Source organism: Phalacrocorax aristotelis, chromosome 29 (assembly GCF_949628215.1).
Source record: "Phalacrocorax aristotelis chromosome 29, bGulAri2.1, whole genome shotgun sequence".
Taxonomy (NCBI): Eukaryota; Metazoa; Chordata; class Aves; order Suliformes; family Phalacrocoracidae; genus Phalacrocorax; species Phalacrocorax aristotelis.
In genome coordinates this window covers 21,149-38,745 of record NC_134304.1, presented here as the reverse complement: position 1 = coordinate 38,745, position 17,597 = coordinate 21,149, and the positions used below count along the sequence as shown (strand labels likewise).

The window sequence follows — 17,597 nt, the reverse complement described above, 5'->3', positions numbered from 1 at the left end:
CCTGGGGACAGCCTAGAGGCCCCCACTGGGCCACCACGGTGGGGTGGGGAGGGGGAGGAGCCCCCTCCTCCATGGACTGGGAATAGGGGATGAGCCCCCAAACTGGGAGAGAGGCTCCCAAACAGGGAACAGAGGAGCGGGTGTGAGCACAGACCCCCCTCCGCCCCAAACTGGGAATGGGGGAGGGGGAAACCCTTCCCAAACTGGGAATGGAGGAGAGAAACCCGCCTTCAAACTGAGAATAGGGGAGGGAGATAAATCTGCAAACTGGGAATGGGCAACTGGGAATTGCCCCTAAACTGGGAATGGGGGAGGGGAATAGCTCTCCCCCAAAAAATGGCAAGGGAGGGGGCTGGGAGAAACGCCCCAAACTGGGAGTAGGGGAGTGGAGAAGCACCCAACTGGGAACTGGGGAAGGGATTCAGACAGACCCCATTTATCAGGGTGGGCACAGTCACCCCCTCAGTTTTGGGGCTCCCCCCAGCCCTACTGGCAGGTCATTAAACAGGCCAAAATCTGGGTTCTTTTGGGAGGGGATGGGAGATGTTCACCCCTGCAGCTAGTGAGGGGAGCCCCAGTTTGGCCCAGTTTGCCCCTAGTCCGCCACCCTGGGCCCCCCCAAACACCTTTATGACCCCACCCCAGCAACTTTCACCCAGTGTCAGCCTTAAATCACCCTCTCCAGTGGCAAGATTATGTATTTTTAAGGTGTTTTTACTCACTTAAACGCGGCTCTCGGGTCCTCAAAGACCCTTTGGAAACTCTCAGGCTTCTCCTCTGAGAGCGAAATCAAGGATTAAACTGACTGGGAAGTAAAAACATGAGGCAGGATGAGATGGGTGGGTAGAGGGAAGCGCAGGAAGCTTGGGGTTAGCAAAGGGGGTGTTGATGGGGTCACCGGGGCAGGACGGGGAGCTGAGGGAGCTGAACTGGGGCTGTCCAGGCTGGTCCTGGCATGGCTGGGGGTGAGCTGTGGGTGAGGGTGGTGATTTCAGGGTGACATTGGGAGGGACGTGAACTCATACCACAACGTAGAGCCAGGTTCTGGCCTAAGTCCCTCGCCCACAACCAGCCCTAAGCCTGGGCTTCCACCCAGGCCCAAACCCAGCCCTTGGGCAGGTCCTTGCTCAGAGCCAGAGCTCAGCTTGAGCCCCCAGCCCAGCCCCAGGCTGACAGCCAAGGCCTGGCACAACCATGCCCAGCCTTGGGCCTTGCCCTAAGCTAATGCCCGGGCCTTGCCCTAGGCCCACACCCAGGCCCAGCTCCAGGCCTAGACCCAGGCCCAGACCCAGGCCTAGACCCAGGCCTGGCAGCGATACCCTGTCTGCGTCCTTCCCCCACCCCAGCCATGCCCTGGGACCCCTCTGCCCCGGGCAGACCCCGCCGGCCCGGAGCCCCCTCCCGCCCCCAAGACCCCCGCTGACGGCGGCCGAACCGGAGTCACTGCGGATGGGCTCTAGGGACGCTGAGGTACTTGCAAAATTGATTGGTTTGCTGAGCTGTCGATCAGAGTCTCTGTCCCGCCTCCCCGAGGAGTATGGACGTTGATTGGCTGAGCTCAACGTCCATCTTAGAAGTCACCGCCTTCCTTGAGCTGATTCGACCCGCCTGCCCGCCCTTTCGGCTTCCAGACAACATTCGCCCTCCCACCCTGGGGGCGGAGCGCGTGGAAGAAGCGGTTGGATCCATGAGCTGTCCGTCCGAGCTCTGCGGATACCTATTGGCTCAATAAGGTATGGTCTCCACCCAGTGAATTAGCTGATTGGCCCGTCCCCCTTTACCGCCCCCCGCGCCTCTCGCGTGCTTGGCGGTTCCTTCCCGCCCCTCTCTCCCTGCTGTCCCGCCTTCTCCATCCTCCTCACCTCCCATTGCCTTCCCCCTCTGTCAATCTCGGCAAGCCCCCGCCCCACTCGGCGCAGGGCGGGTGCTGATTGGCTACCTCCGGCGGAGGCGGTGGCTCCTGCGCGCGCAGCCGGCGGTGGCTCGCGAGCCCCCTGTGAGGGGACTGAGGGGGGTAGCGGCCGCCATGTCGAGCCCGGCGGCGGAGGCGAGCGGCCCCGCCGGGCAGCGACCGGATTCTCTGGATTTACTGGAATGTTGCGGCGTTTGCCGGGAGAGGCTGAGAGCCGAGAGGGAGCCGCGGTTGCTGCCCTGCCTCCACTCGGTCTGCCGGGAGTGCCTGCGGGTCCCGCCGGGCCCTGCCGCCGCCCCCGCCCCGGATGACCCAGGTGAGGCGAGGGCGTCTGAACGGGGGAGGGCTGTTAACGGGGGGCGAGGGAGCCCTGCAGCAGCGGGGGAGGGAGCTTGGCGGGGAGAAGGGCCGTGTGAGGCCCAACTGAAGGTGGGGGGGGTCGTGGAAGGCGGTGAAGGGGTGGGAGGGTGGTGCCAAGCTGCGTTAACGGGACCGGGAGCCGTGCAAAGGGGTTGCGTGTGCGAGACCGGGGAGGGCGTACGGACGGGTGGGGTGCCCCAAACAGCCCTGTGAGGGTGTGAAAAAGGATCAAGGTGGGCCTGGGCGCCTGTGAGGGCCTTTTCGGGTGGTGTGGGGTTGGAGCCCGGCTGAAGGGTGCAAGCGGACCCGTGGGTGAAGCAGCTGGGGTGCTGTCAACGCTTTTGGCTTCCCCTGGGGCTCCCCACGTGGGTTGTCGTGTGTGGGACTTCACCTGGGCATGGGGTGGCCCTTTGTCTGTCCCCAATTCTCCTGTGCTCGGTGGCCTCCTTCCCACCTCAGTTTGTCACCCTGAGCAGCCCCCAACTCCCCCATGGCTGCTCTGACCCCACCCGGGTCCTTCCCGCCACGGCATTGTCCCATCCCGGCGGGGGATACGCCGGCTGCCTCCACTGCGGCTTCTCATCGCCATCTCCGCACCCCTCTGCCTCTGCGGGGAGGCTTCTGGAGGGATCAAAAGCACCACATCCTCTCGCCGCTGTCTGCGGGAGATGGCATCTCAACCGTCACTGCGCCACCTCCCTCGAGGCGAGGAGGAGGAGGAGGAAAGGTAAATCAGTGGCTGCTGCAAACGTGGATGACAGAGGCGAGCGAGAGGCAGCAGCCATAGAGGTTTGTGGTGGATAATGGGAGAAACTTCCTTACCTGGCTGTTCGGCTGGAAAAAGCCGTAGGTGACCTGGGTTGATGCTGGACCTGCTTCGGGAGCAGGGACCCCCCCGAGGTGCTGTCCCCTCTGCGATGACATCGGGGTCAGCCCCGGGGCCATGGTGGGGCTCCAGTTTTGGAGGTACCCAAGGTCTGCACGTCACCATCAGGACCCAGCGTCTTCTGGTTTCTTCCTTCTCTGCCAAAGTGCGTTAGCGGCTCACCTCGCTAATGAGCCACCCCATTTTTTGGCAGGGGCAAGGCACCGCGTGGGTCCCTGAGGGGACTCTCTAGTGACAAACGGTGGTGACTGGGAGTTTGGGGTGACACTGGGCCCCCTCTGACACCCTCACCCACCGCTCCCCTCCCCGCAGTGGTCGACTGCCCCATCTGCAAACACCAGTGTCACCTGAAGGATGTTGTGGAGAACTACTTTCTGAGGGACAGTGGGGCCGAGGCGCCTGCCACCAGCCAGGGGTCGACTCAGGTAACGCTTCGTTAATGCTTAATTAACGATTAATTAGGCTGAAGCAAGCTCCCTGCGCCTGGCCGGGCCCGGCGTCCCCACGCTGCGTCTCTTGTCCCCCAGTGCTGCACGAGCTGCGAGGACAACGCGCTGGCCACCAGCTACTGCGTGGAGTGCTCGGAGCCGCTCTGCGAGACCTGTGTGGAGGCCCACCAGCGGGTCAAGTACACTAAGGACCACACGGTCCGGGCCACAGGTCTGTCCCCGCCACCCTCCCCGCCGAGGCGGTGACCTCGTGGCTGGCACGTCTGGAGGTGCCGCGGCGGTGGCCGTGCCTGTCCCACTGGGATGCCTCCTCCGGCAGCAGGTCCCCGCTGGGTGCAGGTGACGTCGTGGTGACGTCACACCGCGTTTCCCGCAGGCAGCGGCAAGGCGAAGGAGGGAGAGCGCGCCGTGTACTGCTCCGTGCACAAGCACGAGCCGCTGGTGCTCTTCTGCGACACGTGCGACACGCTCACCTGCCGCGACTGCCAGCTCAACGCGCACAAGGACCACCAGTGAGTGGGCGCCGGCATTAGTTAATTTAATACAAATTGGGTAGTTTTTTGTGGCTAATTATCGCTTGAATCAGTTATCCTGCTCGTTATCCCTTAAAAACAGTGATTTGGGGCAAGTCAGGTAACTGAACAAATTTATTTATCAGCTGAAAAGGTTGCCTGTGTGCCTTAATGGTGAGGCCCCACAGCACCTTAAATGTGTTTTTATCAGATATCTAAGAAGGTAGGTGACTGATTAAGCTAATTAACTAGTTATTGAAAAAGAACCGAAGTTAGGCCAAAGGCTAATTATTCTCATCCATTAGTTATTGATTTTAAATATCACGGAATCCCAGGTTGGAAGGGACCTCAGGGATCATCTAGTCCAAAAAATGAAGCTCATTAGTTATTAGTTGGCCAACTAAAGGGATTGACTGAGTTAATTTGTGGTTTTAACCAAATAAGTTTGTTATCTGATTAGGTACTTTGTTAATTAGCGGCCTGGTTGGTTTGAGGGGCTTAAATTGCTTTTAAGGTTTTAAGGAATTGGAGATGTCTAATTTGTTAGAATTGAAAAATCAATTTAATTACCTTCTCAGTTATTTCAATGAGCTGGATTTTTAACTGATTTCTAATTGTTTTTTTTTTTTTGTTTAAATAGAGTAGTTTTGTGCTCAGACTGGTTAAATTTCCTAGTTGACTCGGTAACTAATTTGATTAATTATCTGATTATCTGAGCAGGTATCTACTTAGGTTACTTACCTGACTGATTCGCTATATTAAAAGCCTTTTGCATGTGTAAGATCTAATTCAGTTAAAGTAAACAACTAATTAAGTTAAAGTTTTGTGGCTCACAGGTTTGTTAGCCTGGCCAGCTCCTTCATCCAAATAAATTTGATCGCTAATGACTAACAAGTTAATGAGAAAGTTACGTAATTACTAAGCAGGTTAACTTCTTCCAGTTGGTTTCCTTCTCCAGTGGCTCCAGGAGTCTGGGTTTCTCGGTGGGGGGGCTATTTTGGGCCCCCCCATGGGTGGCTGGGGGGGGGGTGCTGCACCTATTGGTTTTGGGGCTCGCAGCCCATGCCCCCCCGCCAGCCCCATTGCGACCCCCTTTTCTCGCCCCGTCCCGCAGGTACCAGTTTCTGGAGGACGCGGTGAGGAACCAGCGCAAGATGCTGGCGACGCTGGTGAAGCGCCTGGGCGACAAACACGCCAGCCTGCAGCGCTCCACCAAGGAAGTGCGCAGCTTGTACGTACTCCACCTGCCCCCCCCGGGGGGAATTATCCGCCCCCGACGGGGGCGTTTACCCCCCTCTCCCCTTCCCTTCGCCGCCGGCAGCATCCGCCAGGTGACGGACGTGCAGAAGCGGGTGCAGGTGGACGTGAAGATGGCCATCCTCCAGATCATGAAGGAGCTTAACAAGCGTGGCAAGGTGTTGGTGAGCGATGCCCAGGTGAGCTGGGCGGGGACACAGTGCCAGCGCTTCCCCTGTCACCGTCCCTCTGCCCTGAGGTGACGTTGTCCCCTTCCTCGCAGCGGGTGACGGAGGGGCAGCAGGAGAAGCTCGAGCGGCAGCACTGGGCCATGACCAAGCTGCAGCGGCACCAGGAGCACATCCTCCGCTTCGCCTCCTGGGCCCTGGAGAGCGACAACAGCACCGCTCTGCTGCTCTCCAAGAAGTTGGTGAGACGCTGAGGGGCCGAAACCCCCTCACAGACCCCCCCCAAACCCCTTACCTTGGGCAGGGAACCCTCCAGGATGGGTAGTTGGGGCCCATAGGTTCCCCTGTTCTGTGCTGTCTGGGACTGGTGGGGGAGTGGGTGCGGGAGAGCGAAGCCAAGCCCTGGGCTGTGCTGTGTCTCAGCTTGGGATCTGCTTTCCTCTAGGTCCCCTGTTCTGGGGGGAATGTGGGGTGAAGTGAGGTCAGGTCTCCTTAGGAGTGGTTTGCCCCCAGCTACCCCTCAGCCCCCCCCCCCCCCCCCAGCGCACCCCATGTCCCCTGTTGTCTCCCTGTCCGTGTCCTTGTGGCTGCATGTCCCCAGGGTGCTGCAGTGGGGTCGCTGGGACATGCCAGGTCCCCATGCTGTGATGGGAGCCCCCCCCCCCCCCCCCCCAACCATGGGGGTTATCCAGAGCAGGTCCCCTTAGAGTCCCTGTGATGTGACAGGTGCCACATCGGGTCCTCTTGGGGTACCCGTGACATCCCAGATGCTGCGGTGGGTCCCATTGCAGTCCCCATGGTGTGATGGGTGCTGCAGCGGGTCCCCTCAGGGTCCCAGTGGCACAATGGCTGCCCCCGGGGTCCCCCGCCATGTGTCCCTTCAGGGTCCCCGTGGCAGTGTGTGCACCAGAGTGCTGCTGTGTGTCCCCTCAGGTTACCTGTGATGTGACCAAGTGTCCCCAGGGTGCTGCCACGTGTGTCCTTGGGGTCCGTGCAATATGATGGGTGTCCCTGGGGGGCTGCCACGTGTTCCCTTGGGGTCCTTGTGATGTGGCAGCTGCCCCTGGGGTGCTGCCATGCTGTCCCCTCAGGGTCCCCATGATATGAGGGGTGTCCCTGGGGTGCTGCCATGTGGCCCCTCAGGGTCCCCATGATGTCACAGCTGACCCTGGGGTGCTGCCATGTGTCCCTTCAGGGTCCCCATGATATGAGGGGTGACTCTGGGGTGCTGCCACGTGTGCCCTCAGGCTCCCTGCGTTGTGGCAACCACCCCTAGGATGCTGTCACACGTGTCCCCTGCTGAGGTTCCCAGGTTGTGACGAGTTCCCCCCACCCCCCCCAGATCTACTTTCAGCTCCACCGTGCCCTGAAGATGATCGTGGACCCCGTGGAGCTGCAGGGTGACATGAAGTTCCAGTGGGACCTCAACGCCTGGACCAAGAGCGCCGAGAGCTTTGGTGCGCCCCTGGGGAGGGGACACCCCTGGGGACACCCGGGCCCCCGCCCTGACGCCCCTTGCCCCCCTCGCAGGCACCATCATCTCGGAATGGAGCCTCCCACCGCCATCCCTCAGCCCCCAGCCGCCGGCTGCCAGCCCCCATGGCCCCAGCCCCACTGCAGGTGCCTCACAGGTACCCGGGGGGATGAGGGGGTGTTTTTTTGCAGTCTCTTGCACCTGTGGGTGCCCCCTGGTAATGACCACACACCCCCCCCTCAAAAATCTCTTTTTCAGGGCCCCCTGCAAGCTACGGTGGTGAGCAAAGGGCAATGCGCCCCCGTTCCCCTCCTGCAGTCCCCGGTGAGACCCCAGATTGGGGCTGGGGAGGACCGGGGGACCTCCGGTGTCCCACAGAGCAGTGGGGGAGGGCTGGGGATGCCCATCCTGCCTCAGTTTCCCCTGGAGGCCGAGGGGCTGGGCTGCCCCGACCTGTCCCCCCCGCACCTTTACCCACAGACGGCCGAGAGCCCCGGGGATGTGGCTGTGGGTGCTGAGCTCGGTGAGTGGGGAGGGGGGTGACACAATGGGGAGAGGGAGGAGGATGAAGGAGGGGAGGCAGGCTCCTGATGTGAGTATTTCTCAGCAGCCAATGGCCCCCCCGAAGCTGCTGTCACAGGAGTGAAGAGGTGAGTGTGGTGGAACCCCCTGTCCCCAGGGATCTGCTGGCCCTTATCACCCTGTGCCTTGGGGGGTGGCTTTGAACCCCCCTGCCATGTAGTTGTCCCATGTCACCTCGTACTTGGGACCCCTGTCACAGTGTGCCCGGGGGTGGCTTAGCACTGTTCCTTGTCACCCCCTACGTGGGACCTGCTTTCCTTGTGTCCCCCCGCCCAGGGACCCTGTCCCTTGTTACCCCATGTCCAGGGGGTGGCAGGGACACCCTCTCACCCTGTACCTGGGGGTTCCCCCCACCCTTGTCAGCTCATACCCAGAGGTGGCTGCAGTCCCCATGTCCCCTGTCACTCCATACCCAGGCACAGAGGGCAGGGGACAGGGCCACCGTGTCCCTGAAACTGTCCCTGGGTAGCAGTGCTCCATCCCAGCTAGGAGGAACACAGTTTTTGAGCCTTGGGGGGCTGCCTGGGGCCTCTCCAGGTGCCCTGACAATCTTGTTATACAGGAGAAAACATAGTCCTCCTGGGGATGAGGAGAAGTTCGTTAAGAAGCTGCTTGTTAAGCGGTAATGACAAGGGCTCGGGGGTGGGTGCGTGGGGAGTTAAGGCACCTCTGTCCTGACAGTGAGTTGAGGGTGTGGGAGATGGAGCCCCAGGCCTGGGGTAACCCCGTCCCTTGTGCCTGGGGACAGCCAGGACAGCTCGTGGCCTGGTCCCCCAGTACCCACAGGTGACTGGGCCCCCCTGTCCCTCGTCACCCTGTACCCAACGCTCCCCTGAGCCTTGTCACTCTGTACCTGGGGTCCCCCCTGCCCCCATATCCCTGTGCCCCTAAGCCTTGTCACTCTGTCCCTGGGGTCCCCCCCCGTGCCCCTAAGCCTTGTCACTCTGTCCCTGGGGTCCCCCCCTTGTTGTCCCCTGTACCATGGAGTGGCTGGGTCCCTGTGTGCCAGGGGGTGACCAGGACCCCCTTGTCACCCTGTACCCAACGCTCCCCTGAGCCTTGTCACTCTGTTCCTGGGGTCCCCCCACGTGCCCCTAAGCCTTGTCACTCTGTTCCTGGGGTCCCCCCTGCCCCCATATCCCTGTGCCCCTAAGCCTTGTCACTCTGTCCCTGGGGTCCCCCCCCGTGCCCCTAAGCCTTGTCACTCTGTCCCTGGGGTCCCCCCCTTGTTGTCCCCTGTACCATGGAGTGGCTGGGTCCCTGTGTGCCAGGGGGTGACCAGGACCCCCTTGTCACCCTGTACCCAACGCTCCCCTGAGCCTTGTCACTCTGTTCCTGGGGTCCCCCCTGCCCCCATATCCCTGTGCCCCTAAGCCTTGTCACTCTGTTCCTGGGGTCCCCCCCTTGTCCCCCTGTGTGGGGGGTGGCTGGGGTCTCTGCATCCCTTGTCCCCTTTGTGCTGCAGGGTGGCTGGAGGCTCTCCCTGTTGGCACCCCTGTCCTGAAGGGACCAGGAGCTGCCAGCACCCCAAACCCCAAGGAATTCTACCCAGGAGGGTTGAGGGGGTGTCCCCCAAAATCCTGACCCCCCTGTGCCCCCCAGGAGCCGCCCCCCCGCAGGCCCGGCGAGCACCCTCCTCCGCAAGGTGCCGCGGGTCAGCCTGGAGCGGCTGGACCTGGATCTGTCGGGGGTGGCACAGCCCCCCGTCTTCCGCGTCTTCCCCGGCACCTCGGCCGAGGACTTCAGCCTCATCATCATCGAGCGGGGGGCGCAGCCGCAGCCCCCCATCCCCCTCACTGTCAAGGTGGGTGTCCCTCTGTCCGTCCCCGCCTCCCTCCCTGCTCCCCTGTCTCACACCTCTCTCTCGCCGCTCGCAGGAGGAGGAGCAGGAGGCGGCTATCGGGGACACTCAGGACACCAAGCCTGTGGGGCTGCTTCCCGAGCACCCCGGGGTGCCGGGACCCCCCAGATCCTTGCTGGGGCTGGGATCTGTTCCTCTGGGAGCCGGCCCCGGCGTCTCCTGTTGCCGCGTCTGCTGCCAGGCCGGTGCTGTGGTGATGTGCGACTGTTGCGAGCACTGTTACCACCTCGACTGTCACCTCCCCACCCTCCAGGAGGTCCCCAGGTATGTCTGGGGATCTGCTGGGCAGCCTCGGATCCGCTGCTCCTGGTCACCTCCCCAGCTCCCCCTACGCCCCCGGGATCCACTGACCTCCCGTCCCTGAGGGTTGCCGCTCCATCGTCCCCTTGGGGCTCCTCTGGCACTGCTAGATCCCCCAGGATCTACTGCTCTCCCCTGGGATCCCTCTTGCTGGAGGTTGCTGCCCCATGGCGTCACAGAGGATCTCGGGCATCTGCTGCTCGCTGGATCTTCAGGGATCACCCAAAACCACCCAATCTTTGGGGCATGCTGATCTCTCGTAGGATCTACTCATCACCTGTAGGATCTACTGCTTCTTTCTCCCAGGATGGGGGTGGAATTGCTCCCACTCCTCATTCCTTGGGGCAGAACCTGTGGTGCCACTAGATTCCTTGAGTGATCACTGGCCTCTGGGATCTATCTGACCCCCCACCCCAGATCCAGTTCTGCCCCCACCCAGAGGTCCTTGGCCACTGCTGGAGCTTTGGGAAGCTGCTTGACCAAGGACCATGTCTCTCCCTTGGGATCTGGTGGTGTCTTTTGGGATCCACTGATCCTTCCTCCGAGGGAGTTACTGCCACCCAAGTTTTCCAGTCTTTGGTTGCTACTGGATCCCCAGTATTTGCTGGGGTTTTGCTCCTGGAATCTTCCAACCCCATGGACCAGGCCAGCTCTCGGATCCATGCAGAGACTGCCCCGTGATCCCTGGAGATCCCGTCTCAACCCTTGTAGAGATCCAGCTGTTGACCACAGAGCCCTGGGGGCCTGCTTTCTGCCATCCACGGAGGGATCCACTTCAAGCCCAGATCCTTTGGGATCTCCTAGCCCTCCTCTGCATGGGGATCTACCTGTTGATCCCAAATCCTGGGGGAACCTGTGGAGTCTGAGCCCCACGGCGCTCTGTTCCTCCCGCCCTGGCTCTCCTGGATCCCTTGTAGGTCCTCAGTCCACCTGGGGACCTACGCAGCAACGCAGATCCCTTGGGGATCTACTGCCCCGATCCATGGGGAGTCGCGCATTGGTCTTGGATTAGTTGGGACCTTTTTGATCCCTGGGGAGCTGGTACTCCCCCTCTGTTGTGGGCCCCCGCCTTGATCCTTTGCTGCTGGGCCCTGACCTGTGTGGGAATCCCCCCGCTGATCCAAAACCCTGTGGGATCCTGTGGCTTCCCCCCACCCCCTTGATTCCATCTGCCTGGGGAGCTCTGGGGCCTCAATGCCGGGGGTGATCACTGCCTGCGATGCAGTGAATGAGCTGGGAGAGGAGGGGGGACCGCCCGATCCCCTCACCCGATCCCCTCACCTGATCCCACAGCCCCGAGTGGAGGTGTCTGCTCTGCCAGGACCTGCCACCCCCCAGCGAGGACCTCGCCCACAGCTTTGAGGAGGGGCAACCCCACAAACTCTGCCCCCTGGATCAGCAGGTCTGTATTGGGGTGTGCGTTTGTGATCGGGGGATCCAGTGGTGCATGAAGGGATCGAGGGATCCCTTTTTATCCTTGCAGAAATGTGAGTATGTGCTGCTGGAGCTGCTCTGCCACGAGCCCTGCCGGCCCCTCCACCGCCTCTCCAGCTCTCCGGTGAGTCCTGTGAATGGGGTCGGGGATCTGAGGCGGGGGGGATCCCTCACCCCCCCAGATCCCTCACCCCCAACTCCCCAGGACGGCCACGACGCCATCGACCTGACCCTCATCCGCGCCAAGCTGCAGGAGAAGCTCACCCCCCACTACCGTTGCCCCGAGGAGTTCGCCCACGACGTCTGGAGGATGATCCGGCAGTTCAACCGCCTCACCGAGGTGTGGGGCGCCCCCAGGCTGGGTTTTTGGGGGCTGAGGATGATCCAGCCCCCCCCCCCATCACCCCTGTTTCTCCCCCCTACCCCCCCGCCCTCCCAGGACAAGGCGGACGTTCAGTCCATCCTGGGTTTGCAGCGGTTCTTCGAAGCTCGGCTCAACGCTGCCTTTGGCGACCGCAAGTTCTCCTCCGCCCTCTTCCTCGAGCCCGTCATCCCTCTGGATGAGGCCGAAGGCTCGCCAGCCCCCCCAGCCGGCCCCCTGGGACCCTGATGCCCACCCTTGGAGGGGGGGATAGCGGGGCTGGATCCTGTCCTGGTGCCCCCAGGGACCATGAGGAGGGATGTGGGGGTGTTGCTGCCTGCCCCCTCCCCCCCCCCCCCCCCCCCCCCCCCCCGGGACTGCCCTTGTCTGTGTCTTCTGGAGAAATAAAGCCATGCTCACGGCCTCGTGGAGCTCCTCCCTCATCTCAGGGCTGGATCCAGCCCCTGGGCCCCCCCATTTTGCCACCTCCTGGTGCCCCCCACTTCTCTCCTTGCCCCCCATGAGGATGGGGCAAGGGGCTGAAGCTAAGCGGGTGCTGGACCGGGAGCTTCTGGGCTGGAGATGGGATGGGTGGTGGTGGCTATACTGGGGCTTGGCAGCACTGCAAGGGGAGGGTTTGGTCCCAGTATGGCCCTGCTGGAGGTTCTGGGAGGGGGAACTGGTCCCAGTAAGGCCCCTCCTTCCATGCCCCAACAAAGATGGCGGCGCCCATGAGAAATATGGCGGCGCCCACTGGGCTGAAGCAAAGGCCCGCCCTCTCTCCGGTGCCTTAAGCTCCTCCCCCTGCGCAGGATTGGCTGGTGGAAGGACGGAGGGATACGGAAAGAGCCGAAGCCTTACGGAAACAGCCGAATTGGGGGAGGCGGGGAGGCTTCCGGAAATAGCTGACACTTTCCGGTGAGAAGCGAAAGGAGCGGGGAGGAGAGTGGGCTGCCGGAAAGAGCCGAGGCGTTCCGGAAAGAGCCGAAGCTTTTCCGAAAGGAGCCGAAGGCGGTCAGGCCGCTTTCCTTTCAGAGGAACCCGACGTCTCTCTCCGGAAAGAGTCGACGTTGCTCGGGGAAGGGCTCGGCGACGCTCGGGGCTTTCCGGAGAGACCCGAGGCGGGGCGGAACGCCTCGAACCCACCCCCTCTCCGGAAGAACACGAAGCACCTCCGGAAAGAGCCGAAAGGCCTTCCGGAAAGAGCCGAAGCGGCGGGGGAAGACCCCGGAACGAATCGTTCTCCTTCCGGAAAAAGCCGAAGCGCGTTCGGCGCCGGCCCGAGCCCTCTCCGGAAAGCCCCGAAGGGTGCCGAAGTCTCCGCCGACCCTTCCGGAGAGCCCCGAAGTCCCTTCCGGACAACCCCGAAGCGTTTCCGGAAGTTGCCGAGCGGCGCCGGCCGTCGCCGATTCCCCGCCGCCTCAGAGCCGCCGCCGCTCCCCGCTCCGGCCGCCGCTGCCGCCGCCGCCCGCCCCCTCCTCCCCGCCGGGGGGGGCCCCGCCCGGCTCCCGCCCCCCGGCCCCCGCCCGGTTCGGCCCGGCAGGATGATCAAGCTCTTCTCGCTAAAGCAGCAGAAGAAGGAGGAGGAATCGGCGGGCGGTACCAAGGGCACCAGCAAAAAGGCCTCGGCCGCCCAGCTCCGCATCCAGAAAGGTGACCGGCCCCGGGGCCCGGCGGCTCCCGCCTTCCCCGGCACCGGCCCGGCCGCGGGGGCGGAGGGGGCCCGGCCCGGGGGGGGGGGGCCCGGCCCTGGAGGGGGAGAGGGTCGGAGGGGCCCACCGGGGGTATGGGCTGGTCCCAGCAGGGCAAACGGCCTGGTCCCAGTAAGGCCCCGGTGGGAGGAATGGGCTGGTCCCAGCAGGGCCTGGGCAGAGGACACAGGGTGGTCCCAGTAGGGCCCCAGTGAGGGACACAGGCTGGTCCCAGTAAGGTGCTGGTGGGAGGAATGGGCTGGTTCCAGTAGGGCAGAGGGGCTGGTCCCAGTAGGGCCTTGGTGGGAGGAATGGGCTGGTCCCAGTAGGGCAGAGGGGCTGGTCCCAGTAGGGCCTTGGTGGGAGGAATGGGCTGGTCCCAGATGGGCTCCAGTGGCAGGAATGGGCTGGTCTCAGTAAGGCGCTGGTGGGAGGAACAGGCTGGTCCCAGTAGGGTAAATGGGCTGCTCCCAGTAGGGCCCTGGTGGGGGGCATAGGCTGGTCCCAGTGGGGGGTATAGGGTGGTCCCAGTAGGGTGAACGGGCTGGTCCCAGTGGGGGGTATAGGGTGGTCCCAGTAGGATAAATGGGCTGGTCCCAGTAGGGCCCTGGTGGGGAACACGTGGGGCAGAGGTCTAGTCCCAGTGTGGCTCTGTGGGTGCAGGGGGACACTGGTCCCAGTAGGACCCCACTGGGAGTACAGGTGTGGGGAAATGATGCTGCTTCCAGTAGGGCCCAACTGGGGTTGTATGGGAGGAGATTCTGGTCCCAATAGGGCCACAGCTTGGGGGGTGGGCTCACGGTAGCCCCAGCCGCGCGTCCGTGTCCCCCCGACTGACTCACGTGCGTGTCCCTGTGTGTCACCCGTGTCCCCCACGTGTCACCCCACAACCCCTCCTCCCCTCCCTCCCCCCCACCCCCCCAGACATCAACGAGCTGAACCTGCCCAAAACGTGCGAGATCGACTTCTCCGACCAGGACGACCTGCTGCACTTCCGCCTCCTCATCTGCCCCGACGAGGTGGGGTCCCCCCGTCACCCCCCTGTCACCCCCCCGTCACCCCCCCGTCACCCTCTTGGGTCCTCCCCCCTCCCTTGGAATCCCCCATTCCCTTTGTCCCCTCCTGTCCTTGTGTGTCCTTCTGCCCGCTCCCCGTCTCCTCCCCCTGCCCCCCCATTTTGGGGTCCCCATCCATCCCTGCAGTGTCCTCGTGTCCCCCCCATCCCTCTCTTGTCACCCCTGTGTCCCCTCAGAAGACCCTCATGTCCCTTGGGGGGGGTTCCCCTGTGCCCCCCCACTTTCCCTATGGGTCTTGCCCATTTCCCTGTCCTTCCCCTGTCCCCACTTGTCCCTTGGGGTCCCCCTGGTGTCCCCTCCCCCCCCGTGTTTCCCCCCCCACCGTGTCCCCATCCCCGGTGACATCTGTCTCTCCCGCAGGGCTTCTACAAGGGAGGGAAATTCGTCTTCAGTTTTAAGGTCAGTCCTGCACTGAGGGGGATTCCGTGGCCACCAACACCCATCTCGTGGCCACCAAGATGGAACCGGTGGCCACGTGGCTGCCCCGGGGGCTGGGGGTGGCAGCAGTGGGGTGGTGGCCACCAAGGTGGCACCCACAGTCATGCGCTTGTCCTGTGGGTGGGAGCAGGAGGCAGGTGGCCACTGAAACCTGACCTGTGGCCACCAGAATATCACCAACCGTGACTTGTGGCTACCATGTGGGTTGGGACTGGGAATAGGGGTTGGTGGCCACCAAGACATGATTGGTAGCCAAGTGCCCACCCCATGGGTTGGGTAGGGGCTGGTGGCAACCAAGACGTGACCGGTGGCCACTCTGTATATTGGAGGTGGGGTGGGGGGACTTGGGGCCACCAAGACGTGACCAGGGCACGTGTCTGTCTCTGTGGCTTGAAGATGGGGTTTGGTGACCACCAAGATGTCACCTTTGGCTGTGTCTAGCGTGTGATTTGAGGTAGGGGCAAGAAACTGGTGGCCACCAAGAATGTGACCTGTGGCCACCAAGACATGACAAGCAGCTGCGTGTCCCTGCCGCAGGTTGGGGGTAGGATCTAGGGGCTGGTGGCCACCACTGAGAGACCCGTGGCCACTGAGACGTGACTAGGAATCAGATGTCCACGCTGTGGATCAGGGTAGGGGCTGGTGGCCACCAAGAAGTGGCTGGTGGCCACGGTGGAGGCTGAGCCGTGACGCTGGGCCCGCTCCCTCCCCCCCAGGTCGGCCAGGGCTACCCCCACGACCCGCCGAAGGTGAAGTGTGAGACGATGGTTTATCACCCCAACATCGACCTGGAGGGCAACGTCTGCCTCAACATCCTCAGGTGGGCCACCGCCACACCCAGGGTGGCCCACCGCCACCCTCTGGGGTGGCCACAGCTGGATCCGGGTCCGCGTCTGCCCCCGGAGACCCGGCAGGGTGCGACGAGGGGGCAAACGGTTGCCCCATGCACCTCGAGTGTGGGCGCGGGGTGGCCTCAGACACCTTGGGGTGGCCGTGGCCACCTCTGGGGTGGCCCCAGTGGCCCACCTGACGCCCAGCTCTGTCCCCAGAGAGGACTGGAAGCCTGTCCTGACGATAAACTCCATCATCTACGGCCTGCAGTACCTCTTCCTGGTGAGTACCGCTGGGGTGCACCTGCTTGCGGGTTGGGGGCCCTTGGTGGCCTTGGGACACGTCTGGGGGGCACTGGGTGGCCTTCAGACACCTCGAGGTGGCACCTGGTGGCCCTGGGACATGTTCTAGGGGCCCTTGGTGAGGTTGGCAGACCCTGAGGTGGCACCTGGTGGCCTTAGGACATCTTTTGGGGGCACCAGGTGGCCTTGAGACACCTCGAGGTGGCACCTGGTGGCCCTGGGACAACCTGAGGTAGCACCGGGTGGCCCTAGGACATGTCCTAGGGGCCCATGATGAGGTTGGGAGACCCTGAGGTGGCACCCGGTGGCCTTAGGACACCTGGATGTGGCACCTGGTGGCCCTGGGACATGTCCTAGGGGCCCTTGGTGAGGTTGGCAGACCCTGAGGTGGCACCTGGTGGCCTTAGGACATCTTTTGGGGGCACCAGGTGGCCTTGAGACACCTCGAGGTGGCACCTGGTGGCCCTGGGACAACCTGAGGTAGCACCGGGTGGCCCTAGGACATGTCCTAGGGGCCCATGATGAGGTTGGGAGACCCTGAGGTGGCACCCCGGTGGCCTTAGGACACCTGGATGTGGCACCTGGTGGCCCTGGGACATGTCAGAGGGGTACTTGGTGAGGTTGGGAGACCTTGAGGTGGCACCCGGTGGCCTTAGGACATCTTTTGGGGGCACCGGGTGGCCTTGAGACACCTCGAGGTGGCACTGGCTGTCCCTGGGACATGTCCTAGGGGCCCTTGGTGACATTGGGAGGCCCCAAGGTGGCACCCAGTGGCCTTGGGACACCTCAAGGTAGCACCTGGTGGCCCTGGGACATGCCCTTAGGGCCTCCTGGTGACACTGGGAGACCCCAAGGTGGCCATGGGACATGTGATGGGGGCACCAGGTGGTCTTGGGACAGCTCGAGGTGGCACCTGATGGCCCTAGGACATGTCCTGGGGGTCCTTGGTGATGTTGGGACACCTCCTGGGGCCACCTAGTGGCCTTGGGACACCCTGAGGTGACACCTGGTGGCCCTGGGACATGTCCTTAGGGGCTCCTGGTGACATTGGGACACCCCAAGGTGGCCTTTGGACACCTGGTGGGGCACCGGGTGCCCTTGGGACAACCTGGGGAGTCACCTGGTGGCCCTGGGACATGTCCTAGGGGTCCTTGGTGACATTGGGAGGCCCCCAGATGGCACCTGGTGGCCTTGGGACACCCTTTGGGGCGACCTGATGATGTTGGGTCACCCCAAAGGGGGACCCGGGGTCACCCCGTGGGGACTCGCGGGCGCTTCCTGGGGTCACTGGGTGGTCCTGGGCCACCCCAGCCTGTCCCCAAGCCCAGTGCCACCGTGGGACCCCAGTGACCCCTGGGGGCCCCCCCTCTATGAGCACCCCGGGGTGGGGGTGATGGGGCAGCCCCTGCCCCGGGGGGGTATTTGGGGTGTCTGAGGGGGTATGGGGGGGGTCTTGAGGGGTCACAGGGGGTGGTAGGGGGCAGTAAGGGGTCTGGGGGGGTGGTCTGGGGGGGCCGTTAGGGAATATGGGGGGGCAGTGAGAGTCCTGGGGGGGTGTTGGGGGGGGCATTAGGGAATATGGGGGGGCAGCGGGAGTCCCGGGGGGGGGTTTGGGGGGGCATTAAGGAATATGGGGGGGCAGTGGGAGTCCCGGGGGGGGGTTTGGGGGGGCGTTAGGGAATATGGGGGGGCAGTGGGAGTCCC

At 63.2% G+C, this 17,597-nt stretch overlaps 2 protein-coding genes across 9 annotated transcripts; both read left to right on the top strand.

The window, feature by feature from the left end:
- Positions 1-1,965: 1,965 nt before the first annotated feature.
- On the top strand, positions 1,966-11,978 carry TRIM28 (tripartite motif containing 28). Of its 8 annotated transcripts, none has more exons than XM_075076264.1 (19): positions 1,966-2,228; positions 3,471-3,583; positions 3,686-3,818; positions 3,984-4,119; positions 5,234-5,350; positions 5,441-5,555; positions 5,639-5,785; positions 6,886-7,000; positions 7,074-7,174; positions 7,276-7,341; positions 7,498-7,540; positions 7,628-7,667; positions 8,162-8,221; positions 9,202-9,403; positions 9,477-9,724; positions 11,054-11,162; positions 11,244-11,318; positions 11,400-11,534; positions 11,634-11,978. In XM_075076264.1, exons 1-19 carry the CDS (start codon positions 2,027-2,029, stop codon positions 11,802-11,804), a joined length of 2,328 nt encoding a protein of 775 aa, XP_074932365.1. In that variant the 5' UTR covers positions 1,966-2,026; the 3' UTR covers positions 11,805-11,978. The 8 variants fall into 8 exon arrangements, with proteins under 8 accessions (XP_074932365.1, XP_074932364.1, XP_074932359.1 ...); XM_075076263.1 differs by having other exon boundaries at positions 7,625-7,667; XM_075076262.1 differs by lacking the exon at positions 1,966-2,228 and adding exons at positions 2,402-2,999; positions 3,117-3,303 and having other exon boundaries at positions 7,276-7,540; positions 7,625-7,667.
- Positions 11,979-12,474: 496 nt separating this feature from the next.
- On the top strand, positions 12,475-17,165 carry UBE2M (ubiquitin conjugating enzyme E2 M). The gene is made up of 5 exons (XM_075076295.1): positions 12,475-13,208; positions 14,171-14,265; positions 14,683-14,721; positions 15,477-15,580; positions 15,810-17,165. Exons 1-5 carry the CDS (start codon positions 13,100-13,102, stop codon positions 16,000-16,002), a joined length of 540 nt encoding a protein of 179 aa, XP_074932396.1. The 5' UTR covers positions 12,475-13,099; the 3' UTR covers positions 16,003-17,165.
- The last annotated feature ends 432 nt before the right edge of the window (positions 17,166-17,597 follow it).